This window comes from Macaca mulatta, chromosome 2, assembly GCF_049350105.2.
Source record: "Macaca mulatta isolate MMU2019108-1 chromosome 2, T2T-MMU8v2.0, whole genome shotgun sequence".
Lineage (NCBI taxonomy): Eukaryota > Metazoa > Chordata > Mammalia > Primates > Cercopithecidae > Macaca > Macaca mulatta.
The window spans coordinates 7,452,222-7,474,334 of record NC_133407.1 but is presented as its reverse complement, the minus strand read 5'-3'; the positions used below and the strand labels follow the sequence as shown (position 1 = coordinate 7,474,334).

The window sequence follows — 22,113 nt, the reverse complement described above, 5'->3', positions numbered from 1 at the left end:
AAAAAGAGACCACAATGGCGGGAGGTCCCAATCTTTGCTTTCCAGCAGGTAAGTCTCTCAATCATCTGGGTGCTTCCCTAATCAAAGAAAGCTAGAAAAACCTTCTTTAAAACTTTGTTCAAGTATTGTCACTTATTGAAATATCGAGATTACCTGTATAACGACAAACTACAATTTATCCTTTTGGTTTTTTCAATGTAAGTTTTGCAGATTGTCTCTGTGAGTGGCTCTAAGTTCCCTAAGTGACTGTTGAGTGTAAATTTTGTGTTTACAGAAAAAATTTGGCTTCAAACATCTGCCTTCAGCTACATAACAATCACTTCAAAACAATTATTTTTAATCATGTTTTAAAATATAATATTTTCAAATTATCTTATAGTTTACAAAATGTTTCTACGTACTATTTTAGTTTCCATTGCAAAGTTTTTAGTTATAATAAAATACAAATTAAAATAGTGTAGTTTTCTCATAGATAAATTTATATCCTCATATATTTTTAGCAAACAGTATTAAATATAAACTTAAAAGGTTTATTTCTTTTATTTGAACTCTAAGCTAATTCCATAATTTGTGCTCTTTGTAAATTAATTTAAGATCAACTAAAATTAAATAACTTACATTTTGTGAAGAAAATCAGTTTCATCAGACAGTTTTGACAATGTGGGAGTCTTGTTCAAGATCATTAACCCATTAAGGAGCACAAATAAACCTCCGATCCCTGTCCTTCAAGTCTGAGCCTGAGTTTTTCCCCAGCATAATGTTGAATATCTATATATTGTCTGAAAGAGGTTTGTTTTTTGAATATTTATTCTTTCACTGATGGAGGATTTTGGGAGTTACATCGTGTAAAAAAATATGTATACATGTATATACAACCTCCACCAATATCACACATATTTGTGATATTGGTGGAAGTTGTAGAGGTTTGAAAATTCTTATTATCAAAAATTCCTATTTTGTCTTCACCAATTTTATATCTACTAAAATTAAGATCATGATTACTGAGAAAATATTCAAATGATTATTTTATCTTGACAGACTGTTAATTCAAAATGCAGGCGAGTAGTACTCAATTATTTTTAAATTATTAATATTATTTATGTTATTTGCAACATTTCTATCTGATAACCAAGTTAAATATCATACCAGCTTTTCTGTCTCTCAGCTTAAAAGAGAGGATATAACTGCGTTCTATGGCATCTGGAACCTCAGTTCTAACACTTTTTGTTTTGAAAGGGTAGGGAAACGAGCATACTGACTTATGCATGATAGAAAAAAAAGAGAAGTAAGAAAAAAATCCTAAGTAAGGCTGGGCACAGTGGCTCATGCCTGCAATTCCAGCACTTTGGGAGGCTGAGGCAGGTGAATCACCTGAAGTCAGGAGTTCGAGAACAGCCTGGCCAACATGGCGAAACCCTGTCTCTAGTAAAAATACAAAACTTCGCCGGACACACTGGCAGGGCCTGTAATCCCAGCTACTCGGGAGACTGAGGCAGGAGAATCACTGGAACCCGGGAGGCAGAGGTTGCAATGAGCCAGGATCGCGCCTCTGCACTCCAGCCTGGGCAACAAGAGCAAACTCCATCTCGAAGAAAATAAAAAAACCTAAGTAAACATTTTAAAATATATTACCATATGTCATCAATTTTGCCTCCATTTAACATCTCTGAAATTGGAATTAGTCTTACATTGATAAGCATATCAATTTACTTGGTGGCATTGGTTTTTTTTTTTCTTAAATGTTCTTAAAAATTGAATGTCTGACCATAAGCGACATCCAAAAATCAAGGATTTGGAGGTTCTTTCTTTTCAGCTAGAAATACTTGATTTTAAAAATACGGAAAGTGAAAGAGGGAAATATTTGTGTCACAGCCTAGATGCAATTTTTTGCATAAACTGGCTGATTTGAGAAACTATCAAGTCAGTTTTCCTAGCTAAATCTGCACTATTACCATTACCTACATGTTGAGTGTCTGCACTTTTACCAGAAAATAGCCAGCTTCACCAGTGAACTTTAAAAGCCAGAAGCAACATTAGAGGTCAGTTAGACCATCTCCATTTTACTTGGTCTAGAGAGGAAAGTGTTTGCCCAACATCACATCATTAAGTAGCAACAGAGGCAGTGAAGAGCCTGAGTCTCAGAACCCTTGCCTCAGGTCTTTTTTTCCGTTACAGCGAGCTATGCAGACTTTGTGTTAAGCACTGTCCCTTTTAGGCCTTTTCCTAAAACAAAAAATTATTGTCACTGTGTCATTTATTATTCCTGAGAGATTATAACTTAATGGAGTGGGGTAAGAACGTACTATGTTTTACAGATTTACTTATGAGCCAAGCTGACTCACGACTTGCCTGGAAGAACACCAGTAGTTCAATGAGGGAAGATTTTAGACGGTGTTGTCGGCAGGCACACATGGTCATTTCATGGTGTCAGAACTAAGGCCCCTTTATAAAATATCCTGCTAAATCTCTTAAATGTATGTGCTCTGTCATGGTGAGAAGAGAAAGTGAAGAAAATGTAGCCACTGAATTAGTTTGTAAATCCTTTAATTAAGTCCTTTATTTTAAATTTTTGTTCAAATGAGACTGGAGTCTATTTTGAGTATTTCCAATCAAGGTATTAGGGTAAATAATTAAAAATTTCTGGACAATATCAAGATTTACCCATAAACCTAGTACTTTTGTGAATTTCTAATTGTTGGATCAACTATCCATAAGTCAGATGTTAATCATAAATTTGCAGGTTGAAGAGAAATGTCCTTTACACCTGACTTATTTTTTTCCTTCAACACCAGACTTCACATGCTGATAGTTTAAAAGTCTTATTGATTAACAGGTGCATGAGACCCCATACTGGCTCACATTGCTTCCCTTTTTCAGCCTAACCATCTCTAACATTTACACCTCTCATAGCAGTTTGCTCTTTCTTTCATAGATCAGTGATTTTCAATCTCTTTTTGTCTGCCCCAGCCCACTTGAGAGATTTTTTTCACAATGATAATGGCTCATTGTGACACTGATTTCTACTAATAAAAACATCTTTCTTCATCTTAACAGGCTTCTCGTTAAACTCTGGTTTAAATATAATTAAACCACTTTTTCTTTATTGCTGGAATTTCAGAACCTTTCATGTGAATTGGAACTCTTAACACCTCTTTAAAAATGTACGATATATCCCAAATATAAATGACAAAATTTTATACCTCCTGACAAAACTTTATACTTCACCGCCTTATTCCATATACCATCGTTCTAGCCAGTTTGAAAGATCCTTTCAGGGCGTAATCAATTCTTACATTTGGAAAGTCCTTAAAATAAAGCATAAGATGTTATACAATATGTTTGTTTATTCAGCAGAATTACTTGAAACGTCAAAACACGTACTAGTCCAATTGTCTAAAAAACCAAGGAAGTACACAGATAATCTTCTTATAAGGCAGATTCTATGGCTGCTGTTTCTTCTGAAACTCCACACTATCCAGAGAAATATTACTCAAAAATTACTTTTAAAAAATGATGTGCTAAAAAAATGCAAACACCTTTACTTTGGTGTATTCATGCAGTCAATGAACATCCTTTCACTGAACCTTCTGTGATCTAGAGTATACATGGTGCCTAGGAGATTTTAAATCATGGGCTATATTTATCCACTATCAACAAAATAGGAAAATGGGGCTGAACTTAGACTTTTCCTTTCCTCCCTATAATTTCCTCCGTTTCTAATTTTGGAGCAATCAAGTTTCAACTAGTTAATCAAATGTCTTTTGTGTGGCAGGTGCCAAGGTGTTTGTTTTCGTTAGTGTACCAAATGCCATATTTAGGAACTTGGCCTTTTGGTTAACTGGCTACAAGTATGGCTTTAAACCATTAAATGTGTGTATTTAAACTCAGCATTTATTTTTACATCTCCTTATCCAAATAATCAGGATGTGGTTATCTGTAACATGATACATCATGATTTTTTCCTATGTACACCCAAGCACAAAAATATATACCTCAGACATAATCATCAATATTATAAACACTAATCATCCTGTGCCATTTATAAGATTACAGAGATGAGGAGAAACCTGGTAAGTGAAATGTACATAAAAATAGTTAAAGGAAATCCACATGGAAAGACATATAAAATTGGGCAATTTTCACATTTGAAACCTATTTTTATGATAAAAAGCAAGAAAGGAAAACATAAACAACTGTAGTTTGTCTTTGATTAAATGGGACAACAATTTCTTTTAAAAAGATATATCAGGCCAGGCATGGTGGCTCACGCCTATAATCCCAGCACTTTGGGAGGCTGAGGCAAGTGGATCACATGAGGTCAGGAGTTCAAGAACAGCCTGGCTATCGTGGTGAAACTCTGTCTCTACTAAAATACAAAAAATTAGCTGGGTGTGGTGGTGGGCGCCTGTAATCCCAGCTACTCAGGAGGCTGAGGCAGGAGAATTACTTGAACTTGGGAGGCAGAGGTTTCAGTGAGCTGAGATTGCGCCATTGCTCTCCAGCCTGAGCAATAGAGTGAAACTCCGTCACAAAAAAATAAATAAATAAGATATATCAGAGATATGAAATCATTTAAAAAATACAGTTATGTTCTTAGTATGTCCTCCTTTATGTAAAGTGAAAGAGACATCAGCAAAATCAGGAGAAGAAGAATACAATTAAGTAGCTGGCTTCCTAAAGTAATCACTAATGCAGGTTTGGGTTGATATTTTCATCAGATAACTATTGCATTCTTATTGGTTATTTTCCCAGATTAGAGACATAGTTTACTGGGTTGTTTTTGGGTTTTTTTTGTTTTTTATGCTTACGGAAAATCTCAGTTCAGATATCAAGTTAGTGAAGAGAATACAGAGAAAATTTACTGCTCCCTTCTAGAAAAAATGGAATACAGAGAAGTTGCTAGTAACTAGCATTATGAGACAAGATTCTGAAGTAGACTAATTGGTGTCAAAATGAACAACTATTTCAGATATTACATGAAAATCAAAACGATGTTTGATAAATAAATGTTATAGACAGTGCTAAAATATTGTATCTCCATTTTTTTCTTAACCAACATAGTTAATCCAGATACTATTCTGTTTACATAAAACATTTGTTCACATGCCAGCATGTAACATTTATTATTAAAATCTATGCTGTTTAATAGTGACAAGTTGGTTTTTGTTGTTGTTTTCTTAGGAATGTGGGCAAAAGTTTTATAATTTTTTCCATTTCTTGCGTTTGAAATACTCTTTGATGACATCCTAGGCCTAAAATTCTTTGCCATAGACCTTAACTGCTACACAACTGCAATCAACCATTTGTCAGGGGCTTCCCTCTCTGTAAGTTTTACAGAGGCTGACTGTATTGGTCCATTCTCACACTGTTATAAAGAAATACCTGAGAATGAGTAATTTATAAAGAAAAGAGGTTTAATTGGCTCACAGTTATGCAGGCCGTACAGGAAGCATGGCTGGGGAGGCCTCATGAAACTTAAAATTGTGATGGAAAGCAAAGGGGAAGCAGGCATGTCTTCACATGGCCAGAAGAGGAGGAAAAAGAGAGGAGAGGTGCTATACACTTTTAAACAACCGGATCTCGCAATAACTCACTATCAGGAGAGAACAGCACCAAAGGGAGAATCTGTCCCCATTATCCAGTCATCTCCCTCCAGGCCCCACCTCCAGCACTGGAGGCAACTCATGGCAGTGGGTTAGCAGTGGCACGCACTCGAGCCTCTGCCTCTATGCAAACTCACTGGGGGCAAGGAAAGAGCCACAGTAACAAATTCTTCAAGAAAATGTCAAAAACAATCTTGGTACACACCCAAACAAATGTCATTATTAAGGAAATATTTATTGATGCCTCATATTCTTTTGCATACAGATTATAAATAGTAAATGAGACAGAAGGGGTATGCATGAATGGATTCAATCCTCTCAAAGCTCTTTGGAGATGGGAATTCCTTCTCATTTCACAAAGGAGTATAATGAAGCTTGAGTAGAGTAAATGATACATATTCAAGGTTACACTGATACTAAAGCAAAAACATGACTCAAATCCAATCTTACAGATTCCATTCTAGCACCCACTTTCTCTTGACTTCCAGCAGGTTTCCCAAATGATTTTTTTTTTAAAGAAAATAGAGTTTCTTGAGACTTCTTGTTCACAAAGGATGCATTTGGAAGGCTTTCCCACTGCCATGTACTAAGCAGCAAAACTTGGGTTCAGGCCGACTTTGTTCTAGCTCACACTCCACGATCTTCCCTCAGTAGAGCAAGGCCCCATTTTACCTACAGTTTTGTAACTGCCAGTAGTCAAACTAGCAGCAGGTCAGCCTGATGTAGGCCATAGATGAGCTTTAGTTGGCTGGATAGTGGCTTTTTAATCTAAAAAGTCAGACATATATAAATAAAGCATCTTTGTGCTCACTACCCAGAATTAACACGTGTAAGATTTTTACATATTTGCTTTAAATTAAATATAGATTAAAAACTGATTCCCTTATGCTTTTTCTATCATTGTACTCACTTTTTCATCTCTGCAGAGGTAATCATAATCATGAATCAAGTTCCATTGGTTTATATTTTATGTGTATATATTCCAAAATATATGGTATTGCTTTGGGCATTTACAATACTTTCCGTTTCTCCACAAAACCGTTTTGTGAAATCCATGCATACAGACAAACATACATTTAAGTTATTTGTTTTAACAGTAAATATGTATTTAAGTCATTTACTTCAAGTCAGTAGTTGGAATAAATCTCAATTAATAAATCTATTTTCTCTTGAATGGGGCACTGGGTTGATTCCAGTTTTTGACTACTATAAACAGTGAGGCTATGAACTTTCAGATACATGTCTCCATATAAACACTGACAGCTTCTCAGGAATACACACATACCTAGAAGTGAAATAAATGTTTCCTAGGTAAGAGATAAGCATTTTAAACCTTTTCATAGTGTCCAATTTTCTCCAAATGATTGGATTCATTTTCAACTCCACCAGAATTTTTTGTGATATTGTTTCCCGAAACCATTCTAACATTGCAAGGTTGATCAACTTCTTACCAATCTAATGTGTGTAAATGGCATTTTGCTTCTATTTTTATTTGAATTAAAGAGATTGTATGTATCGTGGAAGGTTTTGTTCATTCACTTCTCCTCTTTTCTATGAAATGTGTATTCATAACTTTGCTCCATTTTTATTTAGTTGTGTGTCTATCTTTAAAGTTACATTTAAAGGGTTTATTTACATTTTCCAAATGCTAATCTTTCTTTTATGTATATATTGAAAATACCTTCCATTAAGTAATTTGTCTTTGGATTTTTTATTGTATCTTTATGTAATTTTTCAATTTTCATATAATAACATCTGACAGTTTTTTAATAACAATTTTGAATCTTGCTTATGAAATCCTGACATAACACAAGGACATAAAGAAATTCTCCTAATTGATGGTGGGGGTTTTGAAATTTTGAACTTAAATCTTTTTAGACACTATAGTGTCTCTGGTTCACCATAGACCCAATCAGGACTTATTCTCTAATGCCTTGCCACTGTTACAAATTTCTCCTCAGGTACATATATAATGTCTTAATCTCTAGATTTGAGAGTAAAAAAATAAAGTTACATTAGCTGTATTTCTCAGATTGTGGGTTAGTTTGAATTAAATTATTGTTATAGCTGTACAACCCTAATCCAGGGTCTCCATGGAAAAGAAACCTTGACAAAATTCATTCTGGGGGATGGACAGCTTCTATTACATATTATTTACGTTTTGTAGAGATGCGCTCCAATAGACCGAAGCTGAATAATTTGGCTTACCATTTGCCTCTAACAGTCCTTTTAGGAGCTTTTGTTTTTTATCTTTACATTCCAAATGAATCAATGCTAACTATGACATATATAACCCTCAGATGCTGGACTGGAGATTGGCAAGTGCACATTTCATCCTGGCTGTGACGCTGACACTGTGGAACTCAGGAAAAGTCCTCTCAGTAGATGTAACAACAACAGAGGTAATGGAAACTAACTTAGAGAAATAAATATATATGTTTGATATATCTTATAAATGATGTTTATATATAAAAGAATATATATAAAACCATATTTCATATACATAAATATAACATATATTTATATTTATAAATATAATGTATATCTTTATATATTGCATATATAGTCTTTTGTAAACATGTCATTTCTGCTAGAGTAAGAAAGAGGTGCAGCTACCAACAAGAAAATGTACACAAAATAAAATAGAGAAATAACACAAAATCAAGAAAATCAGTATTTCTTATTGTCTTCTTTTTATTGCCAACATGACATTCAAGGTTGTGAACTTGAAATGAAAAGAGCAGTAATCATGATCTTCTCCTCACAGAGGAGTCAGAGCAAGCCAGTTATCTAAATGTGAAAAGAAACTTAAGAACAAAGACTTGTATTCCTTGAACAAAAAAAAGCTTTAAAAGAAAATCCATTATTACAGCCATATTTAATTAAATCAGTTATTTCAGAATGAAGGGCTTTTATGTAAAATTTGAAGTTGTTTGCATGCCAAAATTTGAGTAGTTTTGTTCAAACTTTTAATTACGGTACAAATGTTTTTGTAGTGCTATGACTAAAGTACAAAGAAAAAGAAATGTGGGGGCATCACAAGGAGAAAAATTAGTTTATTTGATCTTATTAGAAACATATATACATGTTTCTTAAATAGCATCAAGTGAGAGTCTCAAATGCATTATATTGGAGGACAAGTTTTGTAAAAGTTTTGTTTTTTTTTAAGATTAAAGATATTTCTTAGAAAAACGATTGTTGAGTGTGTGTTAGTTGGAAAAATAAAAGCATGTTTTTGGAGGATGCTTTGAAAGATAAAAAAACCTTTGCCCTTTGAAGGTTTATCTCCTTCTTTAGGGTTTATTTTGGGTTATTTCTGCATCCTTCCCATCTCCAGTTTCTATGTTGTCAGGATTATACAGGGAAGTGATAGAAGCTAAGATCTCAGTAGTTTGAAACCATATTGTGGGCTTTGTGCTGTAAGTAATAAAGAACTATGAGAGATTTGTAATTTTCTTTTTATATGACAAAAGTAGTATTGGGGATAACTAACTTTATAACAGTATTACGGGTGAAATAGAGAAGCGAGAGATAGCAAATTGTAAGGTGATTAAGGGCGTACACTAAGCAGTAAGGAGGCCTTCATTTAAAGTCACCACTTGGATGACCTGAGGTCAAGAGTTGGAGAAAAGCCTGGCCAACATGGTGAAACCCTCTCTCTACTAAAAATCCAAAAATTAGCTGGGCGTCATGGTGGACACCTGCAGTCCCCGCTACTTGGGGGGCTGAGGCAGGAGAATCACTTGAACCTGGGAGGCAGAGGTTGCAGTGAGCCAAGATTGTGCCAGCCTGTTAACAGAGCAAGACTCCATCTCAAAAACAAAAACAAAACAAAAACAACAACAACAAAAAACACTACTGATGGGAATCAAAAATAGCAGCCAGAAGATAGATTGTCCTGCAAGAACTGACCAGACTTAGGGCACATATGACTGGATAAGGAAACAGGAGGCTCAATAGCTTTCAGTTTACACACCAGGCTACAGGTATTTTAAAAGAGACTTGAGTCAATGATTAAAGGGCTTGAAAATGCTACTCTTTTGTTCTACTGGAGAAAGTGAAGAGAACAGAAAAATGTATTAGTCCATTTTCATACTGCTATAAAGAACTACTCAGTCAGGTGTGGTGGCTCATGGCTGTAATCCTAGCACTTAGGGAGGCTAAGGTGGGTGGATCACTTGAGGTCAGGAGTTCAAGATAAGCCTGTCCAACATGGTGAAACTCCATCTCTACCAAAAATGCAAAAATTAGCTGGGCATGGTAGTGACCACCCATAATCCCAGCTACTCAGGAGGCTGAGGCAGGAGAATCGCTTGAACCTGGGAGGCAGAGGTTGCAGTGAGCCAAGATCAAGTCACTGTACTGTAGTCTGGGCAACAGAATGAGACTTTGTCTCAAAACAACAACAACAACAAACTGCCCAAGACCGGGTAATTTATAAAGGAAAGAGGTTTAACCGACTTATAGTTCTGCATGGCTTGGGAGGCCTGGGAAACTTACAATCATGGCAGAAGGTGAAGGGAAAGCAAAGCATATTCTTCACAAGGTGGCAGGAAGGAGACTGAATCACCAAACATTTATAAAACCACCAGATCTTGTGAGAACTCACTATCGTGAGAACAGCATGGGAGAAATCATCCCCATGATTTAATTACCTCCACCTGGTCTCTCCTTTGACATGTGGGGATTATGGTGATTACAATCCAAGGTGAGATTTTCGGTCAGGTCACAGCCAAACCATACCATTTTGCCACTTGCCCCTCCCAAATCTCAGATCCTCACATTTCAAAACACAATGATGCCTTCCCAACAGCCCTCCAAAGTCTTAACTTATTCCATCATTAACCCAAAAGTCAAGTCCAAAGTTTCATCTGAGACAAGGCAAGTCCTTCCACCTATGAGCCTGTAAAATCAATAGCAAGTTTGTTACTTCCTAGATACAATGGGAGTACAGGCATTGGGCAAATGAACTCACTCCAAATGGGAGAAATTTCCCAAAACAAAGGGGGCACAGACCCCATGCAAATTAGAAATCCTATAGGGCAGTTATTAAACCTTTGGAGATCATTCCAAAACCATTTCCTTTGACTCCATGTCTCACATCCAGGTCATGCTGATGCAAGAGGTAGGTTCCCATGGTCTTGGACAGCTCTGCCCCTGAGGCTTTGCAGGGTACAGCCCCACCCTCAGCAGCTTTCATGGGCTGGCATTGAGTGTCTATGGCTTTTCTAGATGCACAGTGCAAGCTCTTGGTGGATCTATCCAATCTGGGGCCTGGAGTACTGTGGCCCACTTCTCACAACTATACTAGCCAGTACCACAGTGTACTGTATCAGGGCTCCAACCCCACATTTCTCTTCTGCACTGCCCTAGCAGAGGTCCTCCATGAGGGCTCCACCCCTTTAGCAAATTTCTGCCTAGACATCCAGGTATTTCCATACATCCTCTGAAATCAAGGCAGAGGTTCCCCAAACTCAATTATTTACTTCAGTGTACCAGCAGGCCCCAAAACATGTGTAAACCACCAAGGCTTGGGGCTTGAACCCTCTGAAAGAACGACCTGCCTGTATGTTGGCCGCCCTTAGCCACAGATGGGATGCAAGGCACCAAGTCCCAAGTTGCATAAAGAAGCAAGGCCCAGGGCCTGGCCTATTAAACCATTTTTCCCTCCTAGGCCTCTGGGCCTGTGATGGGAGGGGCTGCCGTGAAGCCATCTGACATGCCATGGAGACATTATCCCCATTGTCTTGGCGATTAGCATTTGGCTCCTAGTTACTCAAGCAAATTTCTGCTGCTGGATTAAATTTCTCCTCTGAAAATGGGTTTTTCATTTCTATTGCATCATCAGGTTGCAAATTTTCCAAACTTTTTGCTCTGCTTCCCTTTTAAACATAACTTCTAATTTCAAACCATCTCTTTGTCATTAGATAAAACTGAATGCTTTTAAGAGCACCAGCTCATATTTTGAATGCTTTGCTGCTTAGAAATTTCTTCTGCCAGATACCCTAAACTGTCTCTCTCAAGTTCAAAGTTCCACAGATCTCTAGGGCCAGGGCAAAATGCCACCAGTCGCTTTGATAAAGCATAGCAAGAGTCACCTTTGCTCCAGTTCCCAACAAGTTCCTCATCTCCATCTAAGACCACCTCAGCCTGGACTTCATTGTCCATAAAACTATCAGCATTTTGGTAAAAACTATTCAACAAGTCTCTAGGAAGTTTCAAACTTTCCCACATCTTCCTGTCTTCTTCTGAGCCCTCCAAACTGTTCCAACCTCTGCCTATTTCCCATTTCCAAAGTTGCTTCCACATTTTTGGGTATCTTTATAGCAGCACCCCACTCTGTGTGGTAATAATTTTCTGTGTTAGTCCATTTTCATACTGCTGTAAAGAACTGCCCAAGAGTATGTTATTTATAAAGGAGAGAGGTTTAATTGACTTACAGTTCTGCATGGCCGGGGAAGCCTCAGGTAACACAATCATGGTGGAAAGTGAAGGGGAAGCAGGGCACCTTCTTCACAAGGCAACAGAAAGAATGAATGCAGGAGGAACTGCCAAACACATAAAACCAGCAGCTCTCATGAGAACTCACTCACTATCACAAGAACTGCATGAGAGAAGCTGCCTCCATAATTCAATTACCTCCCCCTGAACTCTCTTTTCACATTTGGAGATTATGAGGATTACAATTCAAGATGATGTTTTGGATGGGAACACAGTCAAACCATATCAAAAGACAATAGAAGGAATAATCTTAGAAGAAAAACAGAAAGTGAAGAAAAATCAAAACCAAGGTCAATAGTCTGGCACATGGAAGAATCACTAGAAGTGGAAAGAGATTCCCCAGAGCAAAAAATTTTCCCACATGGGAATATTCTCACGATCTCAGAAAAAAGGCAGTATTTGTGGGACTACAGAATGACTCAAGTTGTTAGTAGGAGCATTTAAGAAATGCTGTCATTGGGCCTCAGAGAGGAAAAGACAGACCTCACAAACTGAACAGCTACAGATTTATGACTTGGATGAAGTGCAAAGTGGCAATAGGTGTAAGAAACAAACAAGAAATTTTACATGGCACACGAAGTTATTCGGATATCTCAGACACATTGCAGACACAAATACTTGCTGATAAATCACAGGGATAGAGAAGGTGAGATGCTGAGACACAGAGACTAAATTTTTATTTTTGTATCCTTCATGTCCAATGCAGAACCTAGTACATAGTGGATTAGTAATGGCTTGAGTTAGTAAATAATGAATGAATGGTAAAAAGAAAATAGCATGAGATTTGGTTTGGAATTCATTTAATAAATATTCATCAGAAATTTGCTGAATACTAACTATGAGCAAAATATGAGATGAAGCATGAAATAAATCAAATGAAAGACTAATTAGACAAACTCATTGATTCAAGATTCACCCTAATAACAAATACAAATGTATTGTAACCAACCTGGCACAAGGCAAAAAATAATAAGTGCAATGATGAAAGAGGTATATAGCAAAGCACTATGAGAATGATAAGGAAGGATGAAGTTGTTGCTGGAAAAGAATCTGAAAAAATGATCGGTAAATATACTAGATGTTAAAGGCATTCCAGGAGTTTTTCTTTTCTTTTCTTGTCTTGTTTTTTTCCCTTGGTTATACCCCTCTTCTATGTGTTTCAGTCCCCAAAGATCTAGCACTCTCTATGGAAAATAACTTCATAAGAAATTGTAAGTCCAGGCACGGTGGCCCATGCCTGTAATCCCAGCACTTTGGGAGGCTGAGGCCGGTGGATCACCTGAGGTCAGGAGTTTGAAACCAGCCTGGCCAACGTGGTGAAACCCCATCTCTACTAAAAATACAAAAAATTGGCCAGGCATGGTGGTGGGCACCTGTACTCCCAGCTCTCTGGGAAGCTGAAGCAGGAGAATCACTTGAACCCGGGAGGTGGATGTTGCAGTGAGCCAAGATCACGCCATTGCACCCCAATCTTGGCAATAAGCGCAAAACTTTGTCTGAAAAAAATTATAAAATGTTACATGATGAGAATGTCAGCTAATGGTAGCAAAAGCCAAATGCATATGTACATACTTGAAGTCTCTTTGTCTAAATTAATGGAATCACCTTTCCTTGCCTTATAGGCCTTTGATTCTGGAGTCATAGATGTGCAGTCAACACCCACAGTCAGGGAAGAGAAATCAGCCACTGATCTGACAGCAAAGCTCTTGCTTCTTGATGAATTGGTGTCCCTAGAAAATGATGTGATTGAGACAAAGAAGAAAAGGAGTTTCTCTGGTTTTGGGTCTCCCCTTGACAGACTCTCAGCTGGCTCTGTAGATCACAAAGGTAAACAGAGGTAAGTGAACTCTTAGAAAAGGAAAGTTTTTATTTTCTAATTATTTTATTCTGGATTCTAAAACAGAGAATTCCACGTGAAAAATACAGTGAAAACTTTGTATAGAAACAGATTTGACAGCATGTTAGCTAATCTATAGGTTTAATAATACAGTTTTCGAAATAACTGTTTAGGGAGCAAAATGACTTCCACAGTGTGCATTAGTATTTTTGTCATAATGTTTCCTAAGTAAGATTCTGTCTTATGCAGATATAAAACAGTTATTATAAGACATTACTGCATTTGGGAGGTGACGCAAAATGTATGCTCAGTGGTATAAATGTTCTGGTGAATTGAGTTTTCCATTTACTAGAGGTAATTGGAATACCCTTTGGTTTTTACCGTTAATACTAACCTTTCCAAATTGTGTGAATGAATCTGAGTGAGAAGCTCTCAGAACTTGGAGTCAGAACACACGTGTTTCTGTCAAATTTCTGTTTCTTTCCATGTGACTTGTAAAGTAACTTATCCTCTCTGATCCTCAGCTTATTTATTCACAAAGTGAGAACAATTACTTGGTTCCATAAAATTCAAATAAGATAATCAAATGTAAGTGCTTCATAGAATGCTAATTATTATAATAGATTTAGAGTAGTGAAATATCCCTTTAGGTCAGTAATTTAAAGTCATCATTTCAAACTTAGTTCATTTTCTTCAATATCTGTTCTTCATACTGTACATTTCATATTAGAAGTGGCACAAAAGACCACCTAAGTACCGTAGACAGACACTTGGGAAATTGACCCAAGATTCCTTTTGTTCACCCTGAACATTTCTCACTAAACTCTCTAAATACTGTTTGCCTTATATATTAAAAAAGGAAATTGTTTATCACAGCACTATTCACAATATCAAAGTCATGGAATCACCTAAGTGTCCAACAGTGGTGGACTGGATAAAGAAAATGTGGTATGTAGACACCATGGAATACTATACAGTCGTAAAAAAGAAAAGAATAAAATTATGTTCTTTGCAGCTACATGGATGCAGCTGGATGCCATTATTCTAACTGAATTAATACAGAAACAGGAAATCAGACACTAGATGTTCTCCCTTCTAAGTGGAAGCTAAACAGTGGGTATCCATAGGCATAAAGATGAAAACAGTAGACCCTGGGGGCTCTAAAAGGTGGAAGGGAAGAGGGAGGAGTTGATAAACTACCTACTGAGTATTATGTTCACTATTTGGGTGATGGGTTCACTAAAAGCTCAAACCCCAGGATCATCCAATATACCCATGTGGCAAACCTACACATGTATACCCTGAATCTAAAATAAAATATTGTTTAACAATACTTTGTAAAAGATAAAATTTATTTCAAATAAATAAATAAGAAAATTTTAGGAGCTTCAGTAGTGCAGTACTTACAAAACAGGAAGCATTAGACGTACCTCATATATGAATATTTACACAAAAGTCATAGATAAAATGTTAGCAAATAGAATCCAACGGCACTTTTAAAAATATAATACATTTTGACCAAGGGGGCTTATTCCAGGAAAGTACATATGAGTTAATATTAGTAATTATATAATGTAATCTTTCATATTAATAGAACAATAGATAAAAATCATATGATTATATCAATAGATGACAGAAGAGGTATTTGACAAAATCTAATATTTATTAATGTCTAAGGAAGTGCAATGGAATAAGAACTGAGAAACACTTTTTAAACATGATGTATATGTATGTGTGTGTTTGGATTTTAGCCCAAAAGCCAACATCTTATTTAATGGTTGAGGCACGTACTGTGTTCTTAAGTCAAAAAACTCAAAAGCAGAAACATGTCAGCTCCACTTAAGTTAAATTACAAACTTAACACAATTCTAATAAAAAGTGCCATCAGTGTTGATGATAAAGTTCATTTAAAAGAATAAAAGCTAGCATAGCCAGAAAAACTCTGCAAAAGAGACAGAAAGAAAGAGCCCTACCAGATATTAGTAAGTAAAAGAATATAGTTTGAATAAGTGACGTTGGGATATGAGGAAAAAGATAAAATTAATTCATTCTCAAACTATACATTATGATAAATTCTAAAGGCATCAGAGATTTGATTGAAGAAATAGATGAACCTATGCAGGTACTAGAAGAAGACATTGTTGGAAGTTCTACATAGAGAAGGAATAGAGAAGGTATTCTAAATTCAGTTGTAAAATTTGAATAGAAAAAATAAGGAAAAAATTAATTACATTTTTTAAAGTTTTCATGACAAAAGATACCATAAAACAAAGTAAAAACACAAAGAATAAACTGGAAAAAATGTTTGTAACTTAAATCAAAGGGTTACTATATTTAATATATAAAGAACCTTGAAAAATAAAGAAGAAAAAGAACAAACTATAGAAAAATTGGGGTAAAAAACAGTAGTCAATTCATGAAAAAAATGTAAATTGCCTTTAGCCATGTGAAGAGATGCACACCATTCTTGTTATAAGAAAAAAGTGTGCTATGATTTTACTGATATACAATTCCTCACCTGATAGATTGATAGAAATGGATTTTTGAAAAACCAAAATAATTACTGAGGCTGTGAGAAAAAGGCACTCCCACGTGGTGCTGATTGGAGTGCAAAATGGAACCCACGTGGAGGGGAATGTTGCAATATCCAGCAGAGTGGATGTGTGCTTACTTTTTGGCCCAGCCTTCCTTCTATTTCTAGATATCTCTCCCAAATATATACTAGTAAAAATGTGTTTAGCAGAAGAAAGCATGCATAAGGCTGTTCATTTTAGAACCACTTTTTATAAACTTTTTATTTAAAAAATAAAATTATAAGCAAAATACAGAAAAATATTGACACCTGTGATAACAAAGAAATGACTCTTAAGGGCAGTTTGTTGTCCTAGGGGAATAACTCTTTTTCGGAGGAGGCTTACTGGATCCTTTAAGTGAAAAGTGGTGTTGACAGATGGCCATCTGGGCATTAGGGTTGCCCATTTCTCTTGGATTAGTGATTGTTTTTAGGAATTTTAGAGCATAGACTGAGTCATGAGTGCACGCTGATATTAATCAGAAACATAAATTTATACTAATATGAATGTTTTTTGGACATTTTGAAATCATGCCATATCAGGTGTTATATTATTTAACATGTTCAACTTATAACTTTATTTCATTTTTTCCACGCCGTGAATCCCCTTTCTTATTTGCATCAAGAATGACAGAATTTGATTATCAAATAAATACATATTTGCTTTATTTCACAATACAAACTCAACCATCTCAGAATAGCAATACCAAGATTATCACCAGCAATACGATTTCCCAAAATAGTTTGTAGTTAATAATTTTACTGATGCTCAGATTGTCATAGTTTAGCTAATCAGAACGTCCTCAAATTGGCTCTTGAGTTCTTTTGAACTGAAATTAGAAATAATAAGTTTCCTTGCTATCAGGTATGACAAGATATTCAAGCTCACTTCGTACATTTTCTTCCCCAACTCTGCCTGGGGAAACAAAATTATGAGTTTTATAAAGAAATATTGTGCAAAGGAGGATTGTAATATTTAAGGTTCATTTACAATGGGCATTTGGCATCGACAGAACAAGTATTTCTATGTATACATTCAACATTTTGCAGCATATTTGCATTCAAGTTACATTTCCAAATTCTATGCCAAATACAGTCTAACTCACCATCACAAATCCCTCAGATATTACTAAAATCCTGTTTATTTGGTAGGAGTGCAGTATTATCTTATTAGAAAATAATTTTATATTCCTACTAGATAAACTGTATTTTTACTACTTCAATGAAATTCACTGACATTTTCTTCCCAGTTGAATGCATTAAATCTGTTTAAATCTATGACTGAAAAATCTTTAGGAAATGCTAGTTATCAATTCATTGTTTTTGAAAACATATAAATGAAGAGAACATTAAACCTACCTTTCTTATATGGCCTTCACCAGTAATAGTAGAGGAGCTGGAATTTTCTCTTTATAGAATTTTTGCATCTAAAACAATCAAGAAATTGTGGAATTAGTAAATGAGGTAGAAATTTCTCTTTATAAAATTATTTTGGCTAAAAAATGACAGAATTAGAAAATTTCTATTTTGCAAATCCTAATGAAATGATGGGTCTAGACAATTATCATTAACTGCTGTTAGCATCAGAAGAAGAAAACAGCAAGTCATTATATGCCTTCCGATAATAGAACCCAGCACTACCTATAAAATAGTATTGCCAAAAGCAGTCTTGTCTCTAGTTCTATACGTACCAATTTTCAGGAAATGTGAAAGACAGAAGTGAGTTCAGAGACACTACAGGGATGCAAATAGCAAAATCCAGACTGTGGGAAACTGCAGGACAAATAATCCAGTTTCTTCCATAAATAAATTACAGCGTTTGAAGGGATTAAAAAAGAGATAGAAAGGGAAGGGGATTCTAAAGTAGAGGGATTTATTAACCAGTTAAAACGTTTTACGTGTCCTGACTGAAACAATGATCCTTTAAAAAATTAATACACATAACAGACAATTGTGAATGTGAACAGTAATTATTTGGTAATGTTAAATAACTATTATTTACTTTTAAATATGAAATGATACAGACCTTAAAAATGAGAGAGATACCTCAGTTAAATATTTAAATATGAAAGTATTATCTGATTTTTAAAAAAGTAATGCAGGAGTGGGAGTGGAATGGATGAAGTAAGATTTGCAGCAAACTGATAATTATTGACTTAGAATGATGTGCACATGGGAGTTTGTTATACTATTCTATTTTGTCATATGTCTGAACTATTTTATAGTAAATTCCTTTAAAAACTAAGCAATGGGTGCAGCACACCAACATGGCACAAGTATACATATGTAAGAAACCTGCACGTTATGCACATGTACCCTACAACTTAAAGTACAATAATAATAAATAAATTTTAAAAATAAAAATAAAAAAATAAAAGAGAAAAAAAAAAAAAAAAAAGAATTCAGGGTGAGTCCGCAGTACAAAGTGAAAGCATGTTTATTAAGAAAGTAAAGGGAAAAAAGAATGGCTACTCCACAGGCAGAGCAGCCCCAAGGGCTGCTGGTTGCCCATTTTATAGTTATTTCTTGATTGTGTGCTGAATAAGGAGTGGATTATTCATGAGTTTTCAGGGAAGGAATGGGCAGTTCCTGGATGAGCGGTGAGGACGACCAGAGGTTCTGTTGTCACCATCTTAGTTTTGGTGGGTGTTAGCTGGCTTCTTTCCTGAAACCTGTTTTATCAGCAAGGTCTTTATGACCTGTATCTTGTGCGACCTCCTATCTCATTCTGTGACTAAGAAAACCTAACCTCCGGGAATGCAGCCCAGTAGGTCTCAGCCTTATTTTACCCAGCCACAGTACAAGATAGAGTCACTCTGGTTTAAACATCTCTGACAATATGGACTTGTAGAACACATCTTTTTAATAAAAATTTACTTTATATCTAAAAAAAAATAAAAATAAAAAATAAATAAAAAATAAAAATAAAAACTAAGCAATGAGATAAACAGCAGATTAGACCTGGTAAAAGAGTAAATAAATTAATAACATAATAAGGTCAAGAAAATGACTCAATATGTCAAAAACATATGAAGAATAGAATAAAACAAATTAATGTATAGTTTAATAAGAACTTTATGGGAACAAATAAGAGAAAAATAATTACTATTTAAATAACTTTGGGGCCAAGTGCAGTGGTTCACAGTTGTAATCCCAGAACTTCGAGAGGCCAAGGCAGGTGGATCACTTGAAGTCAGTAGTTCAAGACCAGCCTGCCTAATATGGTGAAACCCCATCTCTACTAAAAATACAAAAAGATTAGCTGGGCATGGTTGTGGGCGCCTGTAATCCCAGCTACTCGGCAGGCTGAGGCACAAGAATCACTCGAGCCCAGGAGGCAGAGGTTGCAGTGAGCCAAGATCGCAGCACTGCACTCCAGCCTAGGCGACAGAGTGAGGACTCAGTCTCAATAAATAAATGAGTAAATAAGTAAATAAATAAATAACAGGATATTTTATCAATACTTTTCAAGAAATAGTGAAAACATTTTCAAATTCAGTAATTAAAACAAATTTTGGCGCACATAACTAGTGCCCTTTCTGACAGGTTAAGTGGATTATTCTGCTAAGAGAAAATCTTGTAGGAGATGGCTTAGAGGCGTAAACATTAAGGACACATTCTTGGCTGGGCGCGGTGGCTCACGCCTGTAATGGGAGGCAGAGGCGAGTGGATCACCAGGTCAGGAGACGGAGACCATCCTGGCCAACATGGTGCAACCCCGTCTCTACTAAAATACAAAAAATTAGCTGAGCGCGGTAGTGGGTGCCTGCAGTCCCAGCTACTCGGGAGGCTGAGGCAGGAGAATCACTTGACCCTGGAAAGCGGAGGTTGCAGTGAGCTGAGATCGGGCCACTGCGCTCCAGTCTGGCGACAGAGCAAGCCTCCGTCTCAAAAAAAAAAAAAAATATAAATAAATAAATAAATAAATAAATAAAATTCTTAAAAGGGCTAAGTAGCACGAGAACTCACTACTAGGTGATAAGAATAAGAAATGGGACAAGAAATGAAATTGGGAAGGAGAGTCAGGGGTCACAAAGGAGTGCTGCATTCTGCAACCATTCATATTGTTGCCTTCTGGAATGTGCGGTGCAAAACCCACATAACCTAGTCAATATCCCTGGAGCTAGATTGCAAAGGTTTCATCCAATACTGTATAAAGCAAGAAACGAATTTAGTAGAATAATTGATGACCCTAGGAAATTAAAAATGAACTGTTTCTTTTCTCCTTTTCTCTCCTTTATCTTCACCTCCTACTATTTTGAGAAGTTTGGCAGTGTTAAGGAGCGAGAGGCATTTGCACAGAAGCTCATCCATGGGCTTCGAAAGTTGAGAATTCCTCCTAATGTATACTCTCTAGTCTTTTATATTTTTATTTTTTATAGTTGATAATTTATGCATTCGAATTAAATTCCAAGGACACTTCCTCTGAGATGTTTCAGCAGCATTTTTTAAATATACATACAGGAATTCCTCTTTTTGTCTTTAAAGCAAATATGAAATTTGTTTTGTATATTCCAGAAGCAGAAAATGATGAAAGATAAATAATGTTATTGCATAAAATATTTCTATAGACATTTCTGAGTTTTAGTTAAAAACAATTTCAGACTTGTTTTGAGGTGTAATGATAGTTCAAACATAATACAGTGTTAAAATTTTCTCTCATCTGTTACTAAGGCTTCAGCATCATTTAAAAAATTACATATATATGTCACATATATATAAACCACAAGACTAAAATGTCACGTATTTAGTAACAAGAATGTATAGCTTGCAATGTTGCAACCTTTATGTAAAAATAAAATTTTATAAAAATTATAATAATTTCACGTAGAAGAGCTGTACTGAGGGTTATTTACTGCTACTTTTTCAAATTCTATGAGACAAGAATTTTACTCCTTCCTTATGTGTTGTTAGATTTTTCACAAGACCAGGAATTATTTGTTACTGTTATATGCATAAGTATGCACAAAAACTTCATGAGTTTCTTATAAATGTCTGTGGTTTTCATGTATATGCCCTCATGTTTTTCCCTTTATCAGGCACGCATTCTCTATCTTTTCATATTTACTGGAAGGTAATACATCTGAGATGCACTTTCCATACTCTGTGCTTAAAGATCACATACATAACTTAATTCAGGGATTCATAAACTTTTTGTGTCATAGGTCACTATAGCAGTTTGGTGAAACCTATGAACCCCTTCTCAGAATATTGTTTTTAGAGTGATAGAATTTATAAGAGTTCAAAGGTTACCCACTGTTTAGAAACAGAATTATCAAAATCAATTTTTTAAATTAATTTGCGATATAACATATATAAAAAATTTTAAATATTTTATTTATTAATACCTAAAATAAGATGTAAAGATATGACTGCAAACAATAGCTGTAGCTGGGTGCGGTGGCTCACGCCTGTAATCTCAGCACTTTGGGAGGCTGAGGCAGGCAGATCACCTGAGGTTAGGAGTTTGTGAGCAGCCTGGACAACATGGTGAAATCCCGTCTCTACTAAAAATACAAAATTCAACCAGGCATGGTGGCACTCATGTAATCCCAGCTACTCAGGAGGCTGAGGCATGAGAATCGGTTGAACACGTGGGA

At 35.8% G+C, this 22,113-nt stretch overlaps 1 protein-coding gene and 1 long non-coding RNA gene across 3 annotated transcripts in view; one reads left to right on the top strand and one right to left on the bottom strand.

The window, feature by feature from the left end:
- The window catches only part of LOC106997177 (uncharacterized), a 57,868-nt gene that overhangs the window by 9,382 nt on the left and 26,373 nt on the right, over positions 1-22,113 (bottom strand). For both annotated transcript variants that reach the window (XR_013414497.1, XR_013414498.1), the window contains exon 2: positions 17,873-17,940. This is a non-coding gene — a long non-coding RNA (uncharacterized LOC106997177). The remainder of the gene's footprint in view (positions 1-17,872; positions 17,941-22,113) is intronic.
- The window catches only part of OSTN (osteocrin), a 45,289-nt gene that overhangs the window by 6,072 nt on the left and 17,104 nt on the right, over positions 1-22,113 (top strand). Inside the window, exons 2-3 of the mRNA XM_001094278.4 lie at positions 7,904-8,005; positions 13,727-13,941. Of these exons, the coding sequence (XP_001094278.1) occupies positions 7,904-8,005; positions 13,727-13,941 (317 nt within the window). The remainder of the gene's footprint in view (positions 1-7,903; positions 8,006-13,726; positions 13,942-22,113) is intronic.